Source organism: Neophocaena asiaeorientalis, unplaced genomic scaffold (assembly GCF_003031525.2).
Source record: "Neophocaena asiaeorientalis asiaeorientalis breed wild unplaced genomic scaffold, Neophocaena_asiaeorientalis_V1.1 scaffold597, whole genome shotgun sequence".
NCBI lineage: Eukaryota > Metazoa > Chordata > Mammalia > Artiodactyla > Phocoenidae > Neophocaena > Neophocaena asiaeorientalis.
The window spans coordinates 2,454,930-2,479,971 of NW_020172664.1; the positions used below are offsets into that span (position 1 = coordinate 2,454,930).

Below are 25,042 nucleotides of genomic sequence, written 5' to 3' on the forward strand. Positions count from 1 at the left end.
GATGAATGGATAAAGAAGATGTGGCACATATATACAATGGAATGTTACTCAGCCATAAAAAGAAACGAAATTGTTATTTGTAGTGAGGTGGATGGACCTACAGACTGTCATACAGAGGGAAGTAAGTCAGAAAGAGAAAAACAAATACCGCATGCTAACACATATATATATGGAATCTAAAAAAAGAAAAAAAATGGTTCTGAAGAACCTAGAGGCAGGGCAGGAATAAAGACGCAGACGTAGAGAATGGACTCGAGGACGTGGGGAGGGGGAAGGGTAAACTGGGACAAAGTGGGAGTGTGGCGTGGACATATATACACTACCAAACGTAAAATAGATAGCTAGTGGGAAGCAGCAGCATAGCACAGGATCAGCTCGTTGCTTTGTGACCACCTAGGAGGAGATATGGGGATATATGTATATGTGTAGCTGATTCACTTTGTTATAAAGCAAAAACTAACACACCTTTGTAAAGTAATTATACTCCAATAAAGATGTTAAAAAAAAACTTTATTATTTTCCTCAAGACAAAAAAAGAAACTAGAAACCTTTTTTTTTTTTAATTTTAAAAGCCTATCTACTAAAATATTTAAGGAATTATTTGTCAATATCATACTATTACAAAACCTAACTGAAAGCATGAAGTTTTAAACTCACCATTAGGGCATTTGAAGCACACACACTATGAAATCCATAATAAAATGCAGCAAACTGCTTATAGATGGATTTGTTGAGAAGAAAGTCAATATAAAGCTGTACATATTCTGGAAAACAATTTTATATCTGTTAAGTAGTAAAAGTAAATGGCAAATACTAATGCGCTTTAATTAAGAAATCGTGTTTTAACTTACCTTTCCTATTTTGATTGGTAACTGCAATTTTATCACCACCTGGCTTTAAATTATAGGACTTAATTATTCCGAATTCTTCTTGAAACACCTGATGGGAGATTCCAACACAGCGTATTTATTGGTATGGCTGATATATTAACAGACTTCAGTGAACAGGTTTGTAAAATTTAAAAAGAAAACATTTCCCCCCTCTTCTAAATATACAAACTACAGAATGGCTAGGCTTTTGTGATATTTGTATTAAGAATAGAGTCGTGGAAGCATTTTGGGGTAAAAAAGTAGGGACTTAACCCTCTTGAATACAGTTAAATACTTTACTGATGTTAACAAAATTTGCGCAGGCATTTAGGGAAGCACTCAGGTCTTTGGAGCCATGTGGATTACTATAATTCCCACCTCCTGATTATTGTCAGGGGAGTGGAAGTGAGAGAGTTTTGGTCTGGTCGACTAGCTTCTGCTTCTAACTTCTTGCATTGAAGCGACAGAAGGGGCTTGTTGTTAGAAGCTGAAAAGCTCTGAGAAAGTAACTGAGTCAAGGGCATAGGCCAGGTGCCTGGCAGAGTGCCCTCACCCTTGCTGATGTTCTTTAAGCACCTTCCTTGACTGCTCACCTATAGGTGTCTGCTTCTTTATCTCTACTTTATCAGGTTAAGATCCTTTAAGATAGGGGGTGGTATGTACTGATCAGTCCTTGTTCATCTTTTCTAATCGTGGGTGTATGGTAACAAAGGGTATTTTTCACATATGAAATACCTGGTTAACGGAAAGCTATTTGCCCTTAAGGATACCTGAAATGTTGAATAGAAATCTTCTTCAACATTGCCTTCATATGACAGGAGTTCACTTAATCCATGGGCCAACTCCTATAAAGAGAAATCTGTTATCTGTGTTTTTAAATCAAATAGTACTACCCAAAATAGTTAAGCAGATCTACTACAGTTCAGTTACATGTGAGACAGAGTAGATAAACGCAGACTTTGAAATAATGATAATATTTGATATATTTTTTCCAGGGCACAAAATGCTGGTTAATGATTTCTACCATGTAAAAGGCTTGGAAAAATTTATTGGAAAAGGTCACATAAAGGAACATACCCAATTATACCCACAGAGGCATAATTCTGGGGTCTATTCTTATTCAGTGAGCTAAGAGCACAGTTTCCATCATAATTCACTGCTATCTGTTTATGAATTTGCAGTATTTCTCACTTTCAGTTTATATTCTTAACAAATTCTGTTAATGTTTTAGGATTCATCTTTTAAACATAAAAATACACAGTTCATACATGTTAAGTGGTTTTTACATTTCAGTTATGGTGCCTTCCTCTCCCAAAAACAACTTGAGAACACTGGAGGAAATATTTTCCTACATTGTAACTCATGATATCCCTGAACAGAGATTGAAAAATAGAAAAACTAAGCCAGTATTTTTCAAAATTTCAGGTTTTATGAAAAAAAGTTTTATTTTAAATATTAGTAGAAAATATAAGGAACAGCATGATTAGAATGATCTTACACACTTTACATATTAAAATTTCCATTCCATTAAAATAAGAAAATTTTAAACAAATCTAGGCTGGCATAGGTTCCGATATGATTTTCATCATTTGTTTCAATTATTAATAAAATTATGGATGCTGAAAATTATAATTGGGAGATTTGCAGTTTTTTAAACAATTCAAGGGACTAGTAGATGAATCTAATGGAAAGTATTTACCATCTTCTTTCAAAGATTAAATTTTTAATGATAAAATACAAAGTCAATTAGGTAGTAAAATTATATACTCAGATCTGCTTTATTCAGGACTGTAGCGCCTTTTATTCCCAGCCTTTGTATTTTCAAAACCCAATTTCTGTTGATTTGTTGTTGTTTATCTGTTCTTAGACTCTTAACTGTAATACGTTCTCTCTAAAATATTAATTACCCATATAGTTCAACATCTTTATAATTTTGTAAATGTAAAATTAAGAGTGTGTGAAGCAGACTACTGGTTTTACACACTGTTTGAATACCCTGGTATTATTTAATAGAGCATATTTGAGAGTGACTTAAGCAAAATGAAAAGAGCTATTGCAGTTCCTGATTCAAGGTTACACTTAGCCTCTCCTCCATTCTCAACTAAAACCCTCAAGGGTAATTTTCACAAGGCTGTGTGGGGAAGATTTGTTGCTGCTGCTGGACAGTTCTGATGCTTTGAGTGATGGATCCGTCTCTATAAAACCAATGGAGTTTTCATTAACATGGTCATCGAAAAGCACTGGCCTATTAACACCGTATTTATTGAAGCCTCCACCATTGAATATTTTGCTTACTTTCTGTATTTTTTGTCCTTATTCACAGATACTGTGTTTAAATTAAGAAATGTATCACTATAGGTTTCTCTTTGCTTTCCTGTTTACTCTTCTTAAAACACATAGTGTACAAATACAAACGGTAAACAAAGTACTGAATAAAAAAGCACTTAAAACTTTTTTATCGATATATTTTACCATATATGAAATGGGAATTAGGTGTTAATTTTTAATAGATGCCATTAATAAATCGATAATCCATTTTTAAATTAAAAAAAAGTTCCCCACATTCCACTATCCTAACATGGCTGTTTTCTTGCTTCCTTTCAATCTTTATTCATGCATGCATAGAGACTCAGTTTTTTCTACAGTTGATCTCATAGCATATGCACAATCTTGATTCACTATTAAAGAGGCAATATAAGGACATGAAATTAACTCAGTATCACCTTCAGCTCCATAAGGTAAAACAACGTATTGGTATAGTCATTCATAAAATGTCCATTATTATTAACTAACAACACCTGGATCTAAATGAGTCAAATTCAAATAGCTTTAATCATAAAATTAGACAATTTATTGGTAAAAACCAATAATAAAATTAGGAAATTTATTGGTAAAAGATCTGACAAAAACTGCATATATGGGACTAAAAAATCACAGAAATCTAAATGAGAAGGTAGCTCATCCGTTAGTGTATATATATATATATATAATATATATACTAACTAGTATATATATCAGTGTATAGATACAACAATAACTCCCACTGTTACACAGATAAGGAAATTAATTGAATCATCCAGGGCTCATAGGTAGTGTGTGGCCAAAATACAAGACTATAAAGGGCAAATCTTTCAGTTTCTTAAGTAGTCTGCTCTATACCTTTTGCAATTTTTTCCAACTACTGAGTCTTATAAAAATATAGATTTAGGCTCTTAATCTGAAAGGATCCAGACCAACTTCCAAAAATGTACCTGATATCACATGAAGAATGGTTTTCTAATTAGTCACATGTTCTGGAGAGGTTTCTCAACTTTGATAGGAAGGTTCCAACCCTACACCAAACTCCTTTGACCATCCAGACACAGAGATATTTAAACAGGCCCTTAATCCACATCCAGGTACTTACTAAGAATATTATGGGGAATTCTCTGCTGACCAATGGCTACCAAAACCCAGCTGTAAAAAAGCATTATTACTGTAGGGGATTTTCAGGATGATGTGTATACTATCCATTCTTCTACTACGTTTTTGCACTGGATTAAACTTGATGATTGGAAATCTAATTTCTGAATTGAGGAATGTTATCAGAGACAGGCCTGTGAAATTCATTAATTTTATTCAGGGATGGTGTTGCAGATGTTGTTAACGATACTGCATAGCGACACGTTAATAAGAATCCACAGTAGCAATCAGGTACTAAGCACTTTATTATCTCATGTAATCTTCCCAGTATGGAAGTTTTACTATCCCATTGTTCACATAAGGAAATTAGAGCTCAGAAACATAAACAACTTATCCAGATTCACAGAGCTAATACGTGGCAGAGGCTGGATTCAAATCTCTGTCCCTGACTCAAAGCCTGTTCTACTAATGTTAGAGGAACTTAGAAGTGCTGCAAAGCGGGTTATGTGTCTCTATAAGGAAGGAGAAAATTAGACAAAAAAGGAGATGGGTTACAAAGGTAGAGGGAAACCATATTTAAACATAAGAATAGCGTTAGGAGGAGAGAGACTGCAGTAGAAGAGAGATGATCTAGAATTACGGGATAAGATGCTAAACGACTTTATACTTACAGGCATAATTTGACACAGGTCATCAGTGGTAACACTGCAGATGCCTACTGGCATGCTTTGGTCATTAGGAACGATGGGAGGGCTCAATAATTTCTTGTAGCAGCAGGGGGGGAAACGAATATCCAAAGTAATGCTGTTATAAACAGCTAGTCCCATAAGCTATGCATACTAAATGTTAAGCATTAACATAAAATCCATGACAACAAATGAGTTTTGAATTATGCATCAGTCTATTTCTTGCATACTTCTTTCAGATCTAACACTGACTTTCTAATTAATCCCACATACTTCCTCTTTCCTTTCATTTAATTTCCCTTTATTTTACATAATATATTGATAATTACCAAAAATCATGTAAAAAGGAGAGGATCAGGTGAGAGTATTTAATGATTTCCCTAGAAAAGTTTATCTAAGATCACAATAGATAGCAATTTCATACATTTCTATAAAGTATTTAACATATAAGAAAACTTTCTAAATTTAAACAAACATGTAGGTGATTTCATAAGCAGCAACAATTTATTCAGAACTCACTGCAGAACACCACCATTGATTCTGGTGATCATTTTGGCTATTTTAAAACTAAATACAGGGCTTCCCTGGTGGCGCAGTGGTCGAGAGTCCGCCTGCCGATGCAGGGGACACGGGTTCGTGTCCCGGTCCGAGAATATCCCACATGCCGCGGAGTGGCTGGGCCCGTGAGCCATGGCCGCTGAGCCTGCGCGTCCGGAGCCTGTGCTCCGCAACGGGAGAGGCCACAACAGTGACAGGCCCGCGTACCGCAAGAAAAAAACAACCAAAAAAACCAAAAACCAAAACCAAAAAAAACCCAACTAAATACAGGCTATGTAGAGAGAGCTGTATTGAGTAGTCCTATGGATACACACACCCTGACATCTACATACACATGCACTACTGATATGTTAATAGGACAATTATTCTGCCACAGTAATACTTGAAAGACTTATTACTTGGAGTTTACTTAAAGTGTTAAAGTTAAAAAGCTACAGATGTTATATTTATAAACTTTGCCCGACTGTATTTTGTTTATCAGTTATACAGCAGAGTGTAATTTATCCATTTTCTAAAAACGGTGTTTTAGATCAAATTTCATAATATTTCAACTGTCAAATAAACATTATAGTATCAAGTGCTTAAGGAAGTCAAGTTTTATTGACTTAAAAGGAAATCTAAATATATGGGCTGGATAAATTATTGAAAACAATTTAAAAGATTAGAAGACAGCCAATATTTCAATTTGCTAAGGCAGAATGAAGGCTAATAATAATTTAAGGAACAGATATGTGATTTTACAGGTAACCATATCAACAGAGACTGAGCAATGTGTTCTAGGGTAAAGATACTGAAATTAAGTTCTAATATATGCCTGTAATTGTGATAATAGCAGTAACAGTAATAAGCATGATACTACTGTAGTTACCATTTATGATCATCTACTATAGTGACAAGTTCTAAGCATTTTTCATTAAAAATTACACAAAAAAATTATAATCCTGAAGGAAGGTTTTTAACAGATGAGGAAGTAGGTTCATAGGATCTGCTTCAGGGCACTTCCATACCCAGAAGAATCATGCTGCATTTCGCACTAAATCAAGTTGCTCTGGTTGAAGCAGGGGTGGGGATGTGGGAATTCTGCTGGAGCCACTGAAGTGTCATGTGGTGCAAACAGAGCAGACTTTGAAAACCCTGCGCTATATTATGTCGCCCCCTACCCTTAGTTCCAGTGCCCCTTTGGTAATTCTACTCCTAAAAAACTGTTAGATTATGGCTCTTCATGCAATCTTCAAAACATTTTATAATTATTTCTATAGGTTTTACTATAACACTTCTTGTAAACTCCAAGGCCTTAATATTTAAAAATAACTATATTAGAAATACAATACTGTGAGAACTACTAGAACAATAAATCTTTGGTCCTGAAATTTAGAAACTGGAACTATGTATGGAACCAACTCTATTTTCTAAATCATCATACCTGTTACTTCTCAATTTTTTGTTCTCCTCATCTTTGACAGATCTCTCAGCCACTTACGTGATCACAATCCACTGTCATCCCACATGTTTGTATATATTATCATGCTGTCTAGGGCATCGATCTTACTTTCTGTAGTTTCTTTTGTGTGTGTGAGATAAATACACATAATAATGAGATAATAGTGGCTATAATTTAATTTTAGATTAATTGTTTAACTTGTAATATACAACATGTAAATACACTTAATATGCTCTTTTGGGTAATGATTGAATAGAAACTAATGCCTACTGCAAAAAAAAAAACCACACACAAAAAACAAATTCACAATATTACATATACCACTCTAAAAACGTGGTATAAGAGCTGATACTTTATTACAAATATTAGAAAGTCAAAGTATCAGCCAAATCTAAGCCATGATAAGAATGTAAAGTAATGACAAACATATTTATCAGGAAATTCAAATAGCTCCTAGTGTGGTGAGAAGCATCAATGACTCAGGCCTTCAATGAAGTCGAAATATTCAACAAGTGACTACTGGAGATAAGAGAGTAAAAACAGGCGTCTAATCATTGTTAAACATTCCTTACTGTGGGCTTAGCACTTTGGACCTTTAGATACGACAACACATACAAAATTTCAGATTAAGTTTACCGTCACAATGTGTGGTTTTCCTCACTACCTTTTCTTCCATCCAGCCTCTCAATTTTCATATACATTCTTCAGGATTTACTCCAACAAATGCAAGAAAGACAGACATTCAAAGCTCTTCATCAGATGGCTCTTAATTCTTATTTTGCCAGCACCTTCCATAACTCTCGGAGCACCCTCTGCTCCCATCAAGTGGACCTCCACATTGCTCTGTAACAGGGCCAGCACAACGCTGACTTGTCCCCAGCCTTTATCCCAGTCTATGTCCTACTCTCTCCAGTCCTGTGTTAATCAAATATATTGGTTCCATTTTAAAATTTGGGAGGAACACACTGAATCATTTCCTTCTCAGAACTCTTCAGCACTTAATGCCAAATGGTCATTTGACTCTGAGAACAGACTACCCTGAATTGGTGATCATCTGTCTGTCTAGATGGTAAGCTTCTTAAAGGTAGTTTTCTTTTCCTTCTTTTAACCTATGTATCCCTAGTGTTTGCTTATTTATTTATTCTTCCCTCCTTTCTTCCACAATTATATTTTTTAGAATTTAAAAATGAATGCAGAAGTCATCCTGTCCAATCTCCCACCCAATGCAGGAATGCCCTCTCCAACACACCTGATAGGGATCAGAGGATGGCATAGAAATTTATATAATTTTAAAAAACACTATAAAATAATGCCGTATGCTTTAAATGTTCCCATTCCATTCAACTTTTAATTTTTTATGAATGTCCCAGGATTTGAGGCCACGTTAAGAGTTAGACTTAATTTCCATACTTTCAATTTAGAAAACTGGGTGAAATAAACACAAAGTGAAAGAACTAACAGAAAAATAGTTCACTATGAATAGGAAAGACACTATGACTTTTAAAAAATGTCTTAAATTTCTGATAATTTAGGTTATATATGAAATAGGAAATAATATTTATTTTGAGATAAGGTTTTCAGAGAAAAGTGTGAATAATTCAGTCACTCCTTCCAATTAAGTAAATCTGCTGATATTACATAGCTGTGATATTACAAAATAATAAAGATTACTGAAAAATCTACTAGTAATTTGACAAGAATGTTTAATCTGAATAAAATGCTTATTAACAGTTTTCCAAAATTCAGATAAAATTCTTAAAACTCTCTAGTCTACTAGCACCTCCTAGTGGAAAGTTTAAAGGATACAATTCCAACCAATCGGAATTCAGAATAGTTATCACATTTAAAGCTGCTAAACCAATGGCAGTATGAATCCTTATGATACGTAAACATGCCTGGAAAATAGAAGCATAATTTCATCAATATGATTGATTAAAAAAACCCAGAGCAGTAAACATGTACATGGCACCTCTTCTATTAGAAGCAAAACATTTCAGCAACAGTTCTGTTAGAAACTACCTTTCATGTTAAAATGTATCAAATACACATCCAACGAATTTGCAAGAGCACTTTATTGTTCACTGGTATCCTGAACCAAGGGTAGAAACAGGGTAAAAAGACAGAAACTAAATTAATCAGTTGATTTATAAAAACTATACTTTTATACTTTATAAGTTATGATCAAAATTAATTTTGAGGATTATCTGGAGATTTCAATTTACCTCTGTCTTCTCTATTTCCCATTACCAGAGAGATGCTGTATATACGTATATACCAAATTAAGAAAAATAAAGAATAAGAAAAACACTTAAAACTCTCTTTTGAAGAAAAACATTTAATGATACTAAGGATTATATAGGTGTTTTCTCTAAATAAAATCTAATTAAATTTCAAAGGTTTATTTAATGATTCTTATTTATTAAAATGGCTCATATTTTAATGAAAGAGACTTTGAATATTAGTGAAGAGCAAACTATAGTTCTGTTTTTAAATTTCGAATGTTCTCTTTATTTCAGTGACAAATTTTCATGCATTTGGCTTAGTCAGAAAACATGTGGATGCTTCCTTGCAAAGACATCTTGTGTAGGATTCCCAGTAAGATAATGAATATTATGTTCATCAATTTGGTCAGTTTAAAAAATGTAACTAACAGTCTTTAAAAAATCATTCAACATTTATGGTTGACAAAAAAACCTGTAAAATCATAGGCTAAATTAAAAATAAGAGTGGCTACTTGAATCTAACAATTAGGGAGAAAACACTTTCATAAAAATTAACTACTCACCATAATCTGGATGAAAAATTTGGCGAATTAAAAGAAGGAACCATTCTTTAGTCAAGCCGCCCATATCCAAACCAGCTTCCCCTACAAACGTAACTTTCAACTTCTTTTTCAAGTCTGCTCTTTTCCGGGTTAACTATTTGAAGAAATTATAAAGTAGAGGAGAACAAAGGGCAGTAAAAAGGAAATTAATTTTTAAAATTTTGGAATATGTATTATCTTATTTACAATGTCACAAAACTCCATCCATCCATCCGTCTCCCAACACTGTATTAGTCAGGTATGGTAATGTTTGTTGTAGAGATCAAGGAACAGACTTAGAGAGCTCAGGCAGCTTGCCCAAGGTTACTGTCTCCCAGCACCATATTGTCTCCAAGATTTTAATTTAGCAGAATACAGTACAAAGTAGTTCATTGCCTTTTAACTTGCCCTCAACGCTAAACTTTAAAAAAATCACATAACTAAATCAAATATTATCTTAGGGCTTCCCTGGTGGCGCAGTGGTTGAGAGTCCGCCTGCCGATGCAGGGGACGCGGGTTCGTGCCCCGGTCCGGGAAGATCCCACATGCCGCGGAGCGGCTAGGCCTGTGAGCCATGGCCGCTGAGCCTGCGTGTCCGGAGCCTGTGCTCCGCAACGGGAGAGGCCACAACAGTGAGAGGCCCGTGTACCACACACACACAAAAGCAAGCACACTACTGGCATACATAAACAAAAGATAGCTTACTAAGATTTTAGTAGTAAGCCATATTATCAAATTTATTTAAAGCTTTAATCAAATAATACTATTCTGGCATAAATGATCAATACCTCATCAAGAGAATCGCTGACCAGATGTGTCCGCCTTACTTTCATATTTAGAAATAACATATTCATATCAGGTCTCTGTCTTCGAGATACTTTATCCACCAGACTTTGCTAATTAAAAAAGAAAGCAAACATTTTCATTTATGCTTAAACTATAATCTCATTTAAAACATTTAAACACTTCAGTAAAAATCACTTATATTCTTCTCTTTGCCATCTCTCATAAACAATTTCATAAACTCGATTATACAAATTTTGATTTATGAAAATGCCCTACAATTATTTCATTTGGGGACAATGATAACCAAAGGGGATCCAAAATGGAGGACCTAAAATAATTCATCTTCTTTAGTAAAATAATGTTGCATTACTGTTTCCGTATGTCTCATCTCTTAAATAGCAAAGTTTTCTGTTTAGTAAATACAAACAAAGTGGGAACATTGGAAACAAGGTATATACTTCTGACGATAAACTTGGCTTACGCTTTTTTAGATACTGGATTTACTCTAAAAGCACAACTAGTCTACTTTTAGAAAGTAATTTTCAACATATTTCAGAAACCATTAACAATGTTCATATCCTTTGTCCCAGTAATTCCACTTCTGGGAATTCTAAACACAGAAAATATTTTATACAGTGAGATGTTCATCACAGCATTATCTATAAGAGCAAAACTTTAGAAATATCTTAAGTATGTATCTCTCTAACGGAATATAATACAGCTATCAAAAATGATGTTCATAAAAACTATGTAAATAACATGGAAAATGTTTAGGGAATATACAACTGAAAAAAAAGCAGAGAAACAAAATTGTATACACAATATTGTTTAAACCCTGCTGCCTTTTAAAGACAATATAGGTAAAAACTATCAAAAGAAAATTTCCTAAAATGTTAACAATAGTTATGCTTGAGCGATGGAAATATGATTTTAAAAATATAAGGAATATATAAATATCATGCTTGTATATTTACTTTATCTAAATCTTTTTCAGACTACCTCATCCTCTTTGGTAACAAAGAAAATGAATTATTGTACAGATTAAAGATGAACACTTCAGACATTTTAAATACATGCAGCAATTTGCTTACTAGGTAAAATTTTAATACCCCAAATCTATATAAGGCTACTTTCATGATTTTGTAGATTACTATAATAATACACTAATTCAGAGCCCTTCCTCATCTCTCCAATATTCAATTCTAAAGGCTTTTAGTAGTTTTTATTCCTTCTCTGTGTCCTCTCTTTCGTGCTCAAAGAGATCTATATTTCCGGGATAGTATGCTGTGTCATGGACCTGTTTTCCAACCCTTTACTATCTTCTGTTCCCAGTCTAGCTCCTGGGAAGCTGTCACATTGGAAATATCCAACACACAAATTTAAATTAGGATGCTAATGGAAGACAAGACTTAGTGGCTACTCCTCCCATCAGGAATTCATGTTGAATAGAAAGTGTTTCAAATGAAAGAAAAAACTAACAATGGTAGAATTTTAGACATAGTCTGATGAGGAAGTTATTTTTAGGCTGGGGAATGTCTTTTGCAACTTTAAAGTATACTATATAAGCTCTTGCTTGCATTAACTACTTATAAGGCTGTCCTTGTGCCAAAATAGTTACCAGTCGTTAATTCCAAGCGGTATGGCAGTTTACAAGTTAAAATGCTGGGAAACACCCATAACCGACAATGCTACTTGACACTTCAATTGCTACTCATTTGTGCCCATGCCCTGTGGAAGATAGCCTGGGACACAGTCTACAGCTGTCACTCTCCTTTTAATTGGAAGAAAAGTTAAAAGAAGATTATTTAATATTTTAAGTGTGAGTGACACAGCAGAAGACTGCTCAGAGGAACTTAGATAAACTTCTAGCTCTTTGGATTTTTCCTTTATAAATATAAAAAAATCATAACCCAAGGCTAAAAAAAAAAAGCACTAAAAAGGCACATGAAATTGCATAAATGCAACTAACCGAAAACGTCAAAATGACAAGCTATGTAGACTAATCTTTGAGCCAATATCTACCCAAGATTAGGAAATAATTCTGGTGCTAAATACACCTGTTGAAATCTACTTTTCAGCAGGGTAATGTGGCTATGTTACTCCTTTGGTACACACAGGCAATAACATTTCTTGTAATATTCCAATACTCAGTGTAAACTGACTCTGGGATGTCACTAGTCACTCGAATCTTTTGTCCCGCTCTGTGACAGGAAAAAATACTCACCTTCTGGTGAATTACTGAAGAATAAACAATTCTTATTTTTATGGTATTTTGAAGTATTACAAGTTATGCATTAGGATTCTTTTTATATTCTTGGACAAGACACAGAAATCATTTCCTTTTACTCTATGGGTCTGTCTTGGGTCTCTTTATTTTAAGAAGACTACAGCCAAACCTTCCCTCTAAGTTTTAAAGTTGCAAGTAATCATGTCACAAAAGCAGATACTCAAAATATATGAGCATTTAAATGTATAGTCTAGAGCTCTAACCTAAAACAAAAAAGCTCAGTCAATCTGATACATATTAAAGTACCTAACTTTACTGTGCTGTGCTGAAACCATGGTAGGCTGTGGACAGGACAGGCCCAAAGATGAACTTCATCCTACTCCATTAATTTGTCTAAAGCCAGCCTGACTGCTACCCCAGTTTCAATGGGCCTCCATGCATTTTGGTTCCCTAAGGATCATTAAACATCTCTCGCCTTCTTTGGACATATTTTCTCAGTTTTTCAAGACTATACTTTTTGTTACATTTTCTAATTTTTCAGTTGTTTCTATTTGACTGTCATAAAATCTAGAAAATGTGTCAGTGGTTTGAGTAGTTTGCTCTTAAGGACACTCCTTTCCTTGTCCTCACTGTAGTTCTTTCTCACCAGTGCTCTGCTAGTGACCCTGGAGGATGTTATCTACAAAATGATGTCCAACAAGTTCCGAGTACTTTGGATCTGTGAGAGGCATTTAATCTCCATGCTATATTTATAATATAATGAGAAGTTGATAAGGGGCATCTTTTCCCCATATCATGAACAGGTTTAAGTACTTTCTGAGGGAGTATGATATGAGTTTTACTTTTAACATTTCCTGATTAATGCTAGAACAATTCACAAGACATTTGACTTATTTGTTAAATTATTTACTATATATTGATTATAGTCAGCATAAATGTTTTCATAGCTGGCTTACCCTTGCGATGCTTATCATCTGTTGCTCTGAGTCTCTTTGAATAATGATTTTTTTTGCAGCTATAGAAATAACGAATGGGTACTGACAGAAGGAAAACCTGCTCAACAAGTGAAAACAGAAAAAGCAAAATGGTGTATTTTTAGCAAAATTATACTAAGGGAATCTAAGGTACCCCTTCTAACAATATTAAACATTACTTTTGTATTGTGTTTTACCATTCACAGAATGATTTTATGTGCATCACTTCTTTGAATCCCCACAGCCCTGTGAAGTATGCTTCATTATTAGATGTTCAGTGCCTTTATTCTCTAGAGGAAGCTACATCTAATGTTCTGAAATACGTGCTAACTGCTTATATTGTTTGTACAAATAATTTTAGCTTAGATAGTCACTTGTATATCATTACCTGGGAAAAATATGGGCAACAGCAGAACCAGGAGGCAGAAGTGTTGATGAAGGATTTAGGACAGAAAATTCATGTGCAGAAATTAATATAAGAATCCATTACTATATGGATATTTCTGATGCGTGAGCTTCAGAAATGAGGAAATCTAGCAATAACTATGGTAGGAAAAGTAGTAAATTTAAGAGCAATAAAATAAAGGTTAGAAAAAGGTGTGTTGCTTTAGCACTGTATTTAATGATGTAGTAAGATGAAATGGTATGTATTTGTAAAAATATAACATATGATCAAAAGTTATGAAAATGACTTCTTTCCTGGGTCAGAGCTCATTCTATGTTATATAAAAGAGCCACAGGGCTTCCCTGGTGGCGCAGTGGTTGAGAGTCCGCCTGCCGATGCAGGGGACACGGGTTCGTGCCCCGGTCCGGGAAGATCCCACGTGCCGCGGAGCGGCTGGGCCCATGAGCCATGGCCGCTGAGCCTGCGCGTCCGGAGCCTGTGCTCCACAAAGGGAGCGGCCACAATAGTGAGAAGCCAGCGTACGCAAAAAAAAAAAAAAAAAAAAAAAAGAGCCACAAACCACACAGAGAAATGCACTTAGAGAGAACTAGTATCGTAGCAATGACACTTCGGGAGTCAGACTCCCACCAGAAGTGGCTGTAATGCATCCATCAGTCACAGTTGGAATGCGCTGAGGACAGTCAAGCAGTGCATCTGTGACCACTGTGCAACACAGGGATTACGAGGAAAAAGGAAATAGCCCTAGTGTGGACTGAAAATGAAATGGCTTCCCCTTGGGATGAAACAACTGTTCAGTATTAATGTGTAATAATTTTGAATCACTAAGTGCTAACTAGAAATTTGGAAATAAAAAGAAGTGCAATGAACTTAGTAGGATAACGTTGGTCTTATGTACTTTAAAACAGAGCATCTCAGCCTTTCCCTAGTCACGGCACGTAGACAAACCATACTATGTGTATGACACACTGAGATAAACAGATGAGGCTGCCCATGGCCAGACATGTGACTTGCCCTGGGGCTCCGGTCCCCCTCTAGGTCCAGGGTGGCTTCCCAAGGGCTGAAGGGATCATAGAATCAAACCTCTGTTAACTCCTTTTTGGTACAACAATGCTATGGCACAGTGTTTAGAGGAGCTCTGCATTAAAAGATGTCACTGAAATATGAAATAACTCTCGCAACTGTATTGTGGTTTTGTCTACAACATTACAATTACATTAAAGTATAAAGTAAACTTTGTCAAGAAAATATCCATCAGACTGACCAAGGTCCCCACAAACGGAATTCTTAGGTCAGGTGTGGACTGAGATACGTCCAGAAAGCTAGTCTATGTTTTAGGCCAATTCTGGTAGAAAGGGTCCCTGGGAGCTCGAACCAATTTATGAAGTAACCTGACGTTTTAGATTACTTATATCCACATCCTATTTCTTAGTCAGTCTCCTTTAGAATAATGCATTCTGCAGGATATCTTGTGGTCTGGGAATAAGTTAAGTCTGGGATAGTCTTGCTGGTTTAATCCAAAATGTAAGTGTGGATATAAGGTGCAGGGTAATAAAGAATTCGGCCAAGTGTTTCCAAAATCTATTATACTACTGTGATAAATCATTTCTAGTAAAGCCATTTCTCTGTAACATCCATTCTTTTAATACTGTGTATAAAGGACAAACACTTCATCCACAGAAAAAGGGAGAAAAAGAGTGAATGTATGTGTGTATGTGCACACATGTGTGATCATTGTGTTACATCAGGCACCGGCACACTATGGCCCATGGGACGAATACAGCCTACAACCTAGGCTTGTGAATAAAGCTTTTGGGACACAGACATACCCCTTCAATTACATATTTTCTAAGGCTGTTTTTCGTGCTATAATGGTAGACCAGAGACTGTATAGCCCAAAGAGCCAGAAACAGTCATAATCCTGTACTTTGCAGAAAAAGTTTGTCGAACTCTGTGCTAGGTGATGGCACATAGAATAAGAAGATATAAGAAACTGCATACTAAGCTAGAACTTTTCCCTTCTTAAAAAGATGCTACTAATCAAGCCAAAACCATATTAACATAACTATAAATTCAAAATGTAATAGACAAAGAAAATGCTTTAAGAAATATAATGATATTTCAAGGCTGGATATCTAAACTACATTTATAAGTTTATATGCAAAGGTATGTGTATATTTAAATTTATTTACACAAACTTAAAAGCCAGTCATTATTTTGAATAGCATTTTATTTAGGTGAGTAATCGGATGAGCTTTTGATCATACCTGTGAGAATTTCCAAAGCTCTGCCAGGTGTGGTATTCTTCCATGAGATCAATATGATCCAATGTAGAATTATAGAAATCAGTATAAGGAATAAGGGGAGGAAGAACCAAATTGTTTGCAGTATCTGTAAAGATAAATTCTAACACAATGATCTTTCCTAACATGTACATGATTCATTCTAATCAGAAGAAGAACATTTTAATGCCCACCAGAAAGCTTTATCTAGAAATTCCTATTTTAAGCAACTGTAGTGCCAAACGAAAAGGTAGTTTTAAAATTGTGGTCAAAATGCAGCCAATAATTTCTTGCTTTAAAAAAAAAAAACTTGAATCGTGGGGATTATAATCGTATAGTAAAGGGAGTACGCAGATGGCCAGCTATGCATCCTATTTCCCCATCAGGGTGTTCTCAGGGTCCGCAGGAATGAATGGAAGTTCTTGTATTCTTAGGAATCACTACTTAGCAGGTAGTATGCAGCTGAGAGCCATAAAACAGAATATTGCCCAATAAAATGCATAAAGCTTTTTCATGCTTATACATTAATTGTGAAATCCATTAGCAAAATAGAAAATAAATCACTACAGCTCTTCTCCTCAAAGGAATGGTTTAAGATGTAAGAATGCCTCTATAGTATTTTGAGATCCTTATGGAAATGTCCTTATATTTAACAAAAGAAAAGTAAAGATGATTGAATAATAAAACCTACTAAGTAAAGCCAACACTTTAGATGCTGATGGGATCCACCAGGAACACTTTGATATAGGTGGAAATTCTTCAGGCTTTGCAGGAAACAGGTGTAAAGAAATAAACTGCAGCAATCTCTCTACCAATTGTTTGAACCTCTTCTGGGATAATCTGGTAAAGATTTTGAAATAATTCCAATCAAAATTCACATTTTCTACTTTGGCAATATATTTGTTAGAGATCAAAGTTCATCCTTTATACATAAAATTTTAGACTATTCCCCCAAATTCTATTTATTAAATTGCCAAAATTTTGAAAAGATGCAAAATCTTACCTCGAATATCATTTCTTAAATAAGAAATAAACACCAAAATTACTATAAAGTTAGCATTAAACATTTCACTTTTAAAGGCTTTTAGTATTCAGTCAGTCCTCATTCGCAGACTTTGCATTTGCAAATTCACCCATTCCCTACAATTTAATTCTAATCCCCAAATCAATAATTGTGGCGCTTTCGTGGTCATTTCATGGCTGTGCAAAGAGTGGCAAAAAATGGGAGTTGCTTATGCTGAGGCTGAACAAGGCCACGCTCTGCCTTCTTGTTTTAGCTCTCATACTGCAAACAAGTGTCCTTTATGCAGTCTACTTAGGGTCATGTTTTTCAAATTCTTGTGCTTTCTGTTAGTGATTCTGCTGTTTTAAAACGGCCCTTAACTATAGTGCTAAAGTTCTGTCTAGTGTTCCTAAGTAAAGAAGGATGTGATGTGCCTTATGGAGAAGGTACTTATGTCAGATAAAATTTGCTGAGACATGAGTTATGGTGCTGTTGGCCGTGAGTTCAATGTTAATAAAACAAAAATTTATATCAAATAGGTGTCTTTTTTTTTTTTTTTTTTCAAATAGGTGTCTTTAAATAGAAATACAGATAAAGCAAGGTTATGTACTGATTGGTTGATAAAAATGTTGTGACCAAAGGCTCGCAGGAAGCTAACCCTGTATTTCACTGTTCACCAATTCAGTGTTCCCAGTAGCTTTATAGAACATAACTGTTGTTAATAATAAGAATTAACCGTATTTAAAATTAATTTTGGGAATATTTAGCTTCTTTAGCTTTTATTAGTCATGGGGAAATGTAAATGTTAATGTAAGTATTGTTCTGTGGAAAAAAAGTACTGTACTTCTATAAATTGATATTGATGGCTAGTATGTTTTACAATGATGTTTTAGGTAAGGAAAAGGCATTGTGTAAATAATGGTAAAATTTATTGATAGGAAATAAAAAGACACAAATTAAAATAGTAATGTATGAGCAAATCCAGTCACCATCTTTGAGATATATGAAAAATCAACGATAGGAATGTGCTGTATAAAATGCAAAAGCAGTGGACAGAAATCTCAACAACAGCTGGCACAAGCAAAACGATTACTTACATACAAAACAGATCTTTAATGTATCCTCTATGTAGTACTAAAGAATATGCTTATAATTGGCTTCTGAAGCACTGTGAATTATAAGTATCATTTCTCAAGACCTGAAAACATTTAATATATTTTCTTATAAAGTTACTAACAAACTTAAAACTTTAAGATTATAAAAGTTCTTAATATCATAGAATAATTTACTTTTTAAACCAGTGAACTAGGAAATGATGGTCAGCTTCCACTAAGGTAGCTATCTGTCGTAGCAAGTGAGCATAGATGACATATGTAGATGTGTTATTAAATTGAGGATTCTGAAAAAGATATTAAAGATAATTGCGTTAAAATTTTGTTAACATGTAAAAGGAAAGACACTATGCTTAATGAGCTAAGTGGCGAATTCAGAAAACTAAATTTGAGATTATGAAATACTAGGTGAAATCCTTGAAAACAAGAATCTATTTGTTTAATTATTTAATTAACAGAGACTTGGATTTCCACTACGGTCCAGTGGCTTTGGAATTAAGACAGATCTGGGTCTGAGGGCTAATTCTACCACTTACTACTCTATATGCCCTTAGGAATGTTCCTTAAACTTTGATTCTCAACTTCCTCATCTGAAAAATGGGAATGATAGCATCTGTCTTGGAGGTTGTTTTGCGTATTAAAAAAAACTGTATGTAAAGCACGTAGCTCACTGCCTGGTAAAAATGGTGGCAATCACTACTATCCAACTAAACAAAAACCTGGCTCTTCTTTGATTAAAAAAAAAAAGGGGAGAGAGAATGCTAGAAAAATAAAAGCTGGTAATGAAACGTTTGCCATTGTGAAATGAGTTATTTGCATATTTCACAAAGAACAAGCGGAGAACCACATAATAGCTTCAGAGAACTTTTAAGCGTTAGAGTAGAGCTTGTAAACCAAGCAAAACCTCTAGTTATATTTCCAAAATCTAAAACTCCATCACAGTGTACATTTCAGAGCTCCATGGGAAAAATGAGTATTAGTGAACAATAAACCAAAATTGTAAAAAATAAAAGAGCACCATGTGTTTTTCAAAATTGACTTATGGTCAGGATGGTTCAAAATGAGGGAGTGACCCCAGATGATAAACTCATCAAGTGATAGCTCATAAGAACAAGATGTCATGAGCAGAGCTTACTGTTGACCAATACACTCACTTAAAAATTTGAGCTTCATGTTGTCACTTTCTAGCTTTTACTATTCTCCAGGTATATTTCCTCTTTTTTCTAGTTTTGTCTTTCTCCTCTTACCTCTTTACTTCCCTTCCTCTCCTTACATCCCTCAACCACCTCTTATCTATTTCCCCTTTTTTTGTTTCCTCTCTCCTCCTTCTTCTACCCCTATCTTCCATATTTCCTTTTATTGGACATAATATTGAACTAAATATCCTATCTTATTTAATATAATTTTTTCTTATCTTTAAATGAGATAATAATTTATATGAACATCTTTGGTAAATTGTAAAGAATAATATAAACATAGTATGCTAGCTATGGGAATAATGTACTTCTCAAAAAATTATAAAAACTAAAATTGCTTTTCATTTGTTTGGACCTTATTTTTTTTTTGTATCAATGAATCTGTATTTCTCAAGAGGAAAAAATTCATCATATTTGCTTTAGCAAATATAAACAACCACTTTGATTTTTCCATTAGAATTCTAGTTTAAACATTTATTGAAAATACACAGAAAAGTTGGAAACCCACTAATTGGGAAATAAAAGAAAGTTTTGGAGTCCCTTAAAAAACTAGTTACAAGAAAGGAAGTTGACTGGAGGAGGAAAAGTGCTTCCATTCTGTTTGTTCCAGAATCCCATAGCAGGAAGGCAAGTTAAAATATTAATCCTGGAGATAATTTAGCCTTCCACTGTTTATTTGTTATAGCTTTAATTCTCTGGTTACAAGTAATTATAATCTAAAAAAGTATCAAAAATGTTGCTCAAAATAATACTTAGTATTTGATATCATTTCACTTACACATGCATAGATTGAGATATGAATTACACCCTTCAACTATGTTTTTGCTTTCTTACCTGTAAAAGTATAAAATATGCTCTAAGATCATCTTTTGTTCGTGGACTGAAACAGAAATAATTGTAATTGATTAGAGATGAATGTTTAATCTTACAGTATCTAATAAAAAATTATCAATGTTTCTGTGAGAATTGACTTGATAAAAGCCAAAAACTAGACTTAAACCTGAAAACATAAATCATTGCCCAAAGTGTACTAGATGATCTTTACAAGATATAAAGCCACATCATCTGAAATATAAATATATAACATATGTATCACATTTTGAAATTGATATATATACACATGTATATTTATAATTTTTAAATTAGCAGTAATATTTCTCTGTGGAAGAATTATCTTGACTGAATAATGATTTAAATTATTTAGGTTTAAATAAAATCTAAACTATTTCTTTCTATACTATTCTACATAATTGTCAGATTACTTTCTCAATAGGACTACTGTTTTGTTTTAGAAATTATATTTGAAAACATTTTAAAAAGCTCAAAGCAATTCATAAATATTAAAATTCCTGGTGATAGGAGAGTCCGTTTTTTGTTTTCCCATTTTATAGCTGAACCATGAAAACTTCCATTTTCCTGTTCTATGCACTAGTATTTTAGTACAGTATACAGTTCTGGGTACAGAAATTGTAGTTAAGATCACAGGCTTTTTTTTTTTTTTTTTTTTTTTTTTTTTTTTGGCGGTACGCAGGCCTCTCACTGTTGTGGCCTCTCCCGTTGCGAAGCACAGGCTCCGGACGTGCAGGCTCAGCGGCCATGGCTCACGGGCCCAGCTGCTCTGCGGCATGTGGGATCTTCCCGGACTGGGGCACAAACTCGTGTCCCCTGCATTGGCAGGCGGACTCTCGACCACTGCGCCACCAGGGAAGCCCCACAGGCTCTTTTGCCAGACAGCCTGGGTTCTAATTCTGACTCAGGCACTCACTGTGTTAACTTGGGCAATTTACTTCTCTGTAAATTAGTTTCCTCAAGTGTGAAATGAAACTAATCATATTACCTATTTCACAGGATTGCAGTGAAGATTCAATGAGAAATACATGCAAAATCGTTTGAAAGGTGCCTAGCCCATAGTAAATAGTCAATAAACTGTAGATCTTGTTGTCATTATTATAAATCCAAAATAAAACAAGATTTTGGGGGTAAAGACCACATGATCCTTTGATAAGTAGGTTGCATCAAATTATTCTAATCTGTCTCCGGCACACATTTGAGGAGCAGGGGTTAGAAAGCTGTGTGAGCATGCTTGGAGGGGATTGAGGTCCCAGCAGTTTTGGACCACTGGACTTCCCCACTCTCCTAAGTGTTCACTTTACATTCCAAATTTTCCCCTTCATTATCAACGAAGCATTATATATTCAACCAGAAACATAAAATTCAAGGAAAATGCAAAAGTGTTACTAGAATGATAAACTAGGAAAATACTGTTAAGTTAAAAATCACATGAAAAATACAGTATGATTTCAATTGTTTTAAAAAGATAACTAGAAAAAAACTGCAAAATGTTACATTTTTACTTTTTTATACTACCTTGACTTTTCTCAATTTTCTATAAAAACCACAATTTTCTCTGAAAATTGGAACAATGTTACTAAAATATATAGGGTACATTTAACATTATAGTTAAGAACTCTAGTTTGGTATTTTCAAATTGGGCTTAATATAAACATTTAAATTATAATTTAATGGTATTATTTGGCTTTAATAGAAGCTATCATTTAAATTATAATGTTAAGTAACACCAATTTAAATCATATGTACTTTTAAAAGTATATTTTTGTGTTCTGCATATTCACAGTTCAAAACATTATCAATTACACTGTCCATCATTCCTTACATAACAATTCAATATTTAGTTCCAGGAAAAAATATTTCAGTAGCTAAATTTACTTCTCTTATATTAGAAATAAGAAAAATTTTGCTCTGCTACCAGAAAGCCCAAGGCTAAATTTAACGCCCATATTATTTCATTCTCGGTGACTGATTTAAATACCCATCCTATTTTTGTAAAGCACATATATCTGTACATGACAGATCTTATATACAATTTTAAAGAATTCACAGATCCTCTGAAGCTCACCTGTGGACCATCCTGAGAAGTCATAAGTCTCAAGTTAAAAAGCTTTGTTATAAATGGTTTATAATTTCATTCTGATCTATGTTTTTATTGTAGCAACTAAAACCTTTTCTGAGAGTAAAACACATACGTATATATTAAAGATGGATGAGCTGTGTATATTAACCATCTATACGGATTAGCCAAATATTAGTTTCAGTTACCCTTTCCATTCTCGTAACAGGCTGTTAATGATTCCCTTTAATACTGTCTTCTGAATGTCTTGAGGCTGTAGGCAAAAGAAAATCATGAAATAATTAGGATTAGCTATTTAGGTGACTTTTATATGTTAATTATATTTACAGATCTGTTTCAATAGTTAAAACCAGACTTGATGGCCAAGGACTACCACTTAACGGTAGTCTCAATTTCCCATCTGAGAGATTATAGTGAGAATGCTGCCTGGGATGTGCAATGTGCAACCTGCACAGACACACATGGTGGCTGCTTGATGACTACCATCAGTTCTATATAACACTGAAAACAGAAAAAGAAAAACAATTTCACTTTCTCTGGATTGACAGGATAAAATCACGAACATAAGTCTAAGAATAGCATGTTTAACAATATAAAATGACTGCATACGTTTTGGACATATTTAGTCCTACCAATACCATGTTATAATTAGCAGTTAAGCCCACAATTCATTATTAAGTACAACCAAATTATGTTCAATAAAAAAATAACAAGATTTTTTGTTATAGGATCCAAAAAAGGTACTAAATAACATTTTTTATAGTTTAATAATTCAAATACTAAAAAAAGTTAATTACTACCAAACATGTCCCATAAGAATGAATGAAAACACATCTAGATGGTGCTTTTAGTTTATAAGAAGTAACGACTAAAACCTTCATTAACTAGAAGCTCCAAACAGTCATTAAAATTTCTCTGTCATATTGTTATATGAAAGGGGCAAACGTCAAGAAAACAAGCATATATCATGGATTTATTTTAAAAAAAAACATAATCATCACTTCTAAGACATGTCTGTCAGCACTCATTCAGCCTAGCACCTTTCTTAATATACTTATTTAATACATCATTCCTTTCTCCTCCTCTGCTTGCAGTGACCCTTCACACCCAGCAGGCAAACAGCACCCCAGAGCAATGGAAGGCTGCAGGAGAAAAATCACACAAATGTGCTGACTAGACACACTGAGTTTATGTCACAAATCTCAAAAGGACACTCAACACCACTGACAGTCCTTCAACATTTCCCTAGTTCATCTACTTCCCTGCTCTCCAAGACAACTATTTCAAACCTTTTTCTCATTCCTCAAACCTCCAACACCTCCTTCCCATCATCACTCTCAGCTCTGATCTTGCCACACACTTTAGAGAGAAAACAGATGCACCCAAATGAGAACAGATTCATCTTGCCACTATTCTAATCATTTACCTGCACTACAACTGACAAAGCCCAACCCCCTCACTTGAGCCCTATGCTCCATCCTCTCTCACCTTGTCAAGGACCTGGTTATTCAGTTTTCTTCTATCTCCCCCATATCATCCATTTCTTCCACACTACTAGGTCGTTCCCATCAGTAGAACACTACATCCTAATACCATCTGCACGGATGTGTCTCTGCATTTTCACTCTTCTCCACCCTGATCTATGCCCTAAGAGGCTGACTACTAAGGACTGCATCAACCAGACTCCTTTGCCTTTTTTTGCCTTCTGGTTGGATTCAGCCATAGGGAACACTGACAGAAGAGGGAAGAGAGGAAAGTTGGGGTATTTATTCCCCCAACGCCCTCCCTTCAAGGTCACCATGGGCTGGCTATGCCCCTCATCTCCTGTAAGGCAGCCCTCTCCCCGACAGCTCATCTCCAGATTCACTCTACTGTACTACTCCTGAGGGCCTCCCTTGTTCTGCTAATACTTTTGTAAACAGTCCTCTCCAGGTTACCAGTTAGAGTGTGTCATCTGTTTCCTGCCAGGACCCTGGCTAATATATTGCTCACGCTAAAAACCTTTCATTTGGACCCACGTACTCTTTCAGCTAACCCTTAATTTCTCTGCTTCCCTTCACAGCAAAACTCTCCAAGAGCTGTCTGTATTCACTATCTCTACTTCCTCTCCTCTCATGGTCCCTTCAACCCATTCTAAGTAGGCTTTGTTTCCACAACTTCACGGAACGGCTCTTGTTAAACTCAGTCATCAATTATTCACCTTATCAAAGACAGTGTTCAATTCTCTGTCCAAATCTTACTAAATCTCTCAGCAGCATTTGACAGGATTAATTATTACCTCTTTGAAACACCTTTTTTCTCTCTGCTGATGGCTGAGCCCTATCCATCTAATTAAATGGCAATACCATCCACTCAGTTTCTTTCTTCCCTC

General features: G+C 34.7%; 1 protein-coding gene across 1 annotated transcript in view; it reads right to left on the minus strand.

The window, feature by feature from the left end:
- Positions 1–25,042, minus strand: part of HECTD2 (HECT domain E3 ubiquitin protein ligase 2) — a 65,010-nt gene that overhangs the window by 11,306 nt on the left and 28,662 nt on the right. The window contains exons 6-18 of the mRNA XM_024739547.1: positions 22,860–22,924; positions 20,577–20,622; positions 18,724–18,833; positions 17,123–17,271; positions 16,417–16,540; positions 13,729–13,825; positions 10,548–10,655; positions 9,742–9,874; positions 8,763–8,851; positions 4,943–5,101; positions 1,640–1,714; positions 852–939; positions 658–764 (exon numbers count right to left, since the gene is read on the minus strand). Of these exons, the coding sequence (XP_024595315.1) occupies positions 658–764; positions 852–939; positions 1,640–1,714; positions 4,943–5,101; positions 8,763–8,851; positions 9,742–9,874; positions 10,548–10,655; positions 13,729–13,825; positions 16,417–16,540; positions 17,123–17,271; positions 18,724–18,833; positions 20,577–20,622; positions 22,860–22,924 (1,350 nt within the window). The remainder of the gene's footprint in view (positions 1–657; positions 765–851; positions 940–1,639; positions 1,715–4,942; positions 5,102–8,762; positions 8,852–9,741; positions 9,875–10,547; positions 10,656–13,728; positions 13,826–16,416; positions 16,541–17,122; positions 17,272–18,723; positions 18,834–20,576; positions 20,623–22,859; positions 22,925–25,042) is intronic.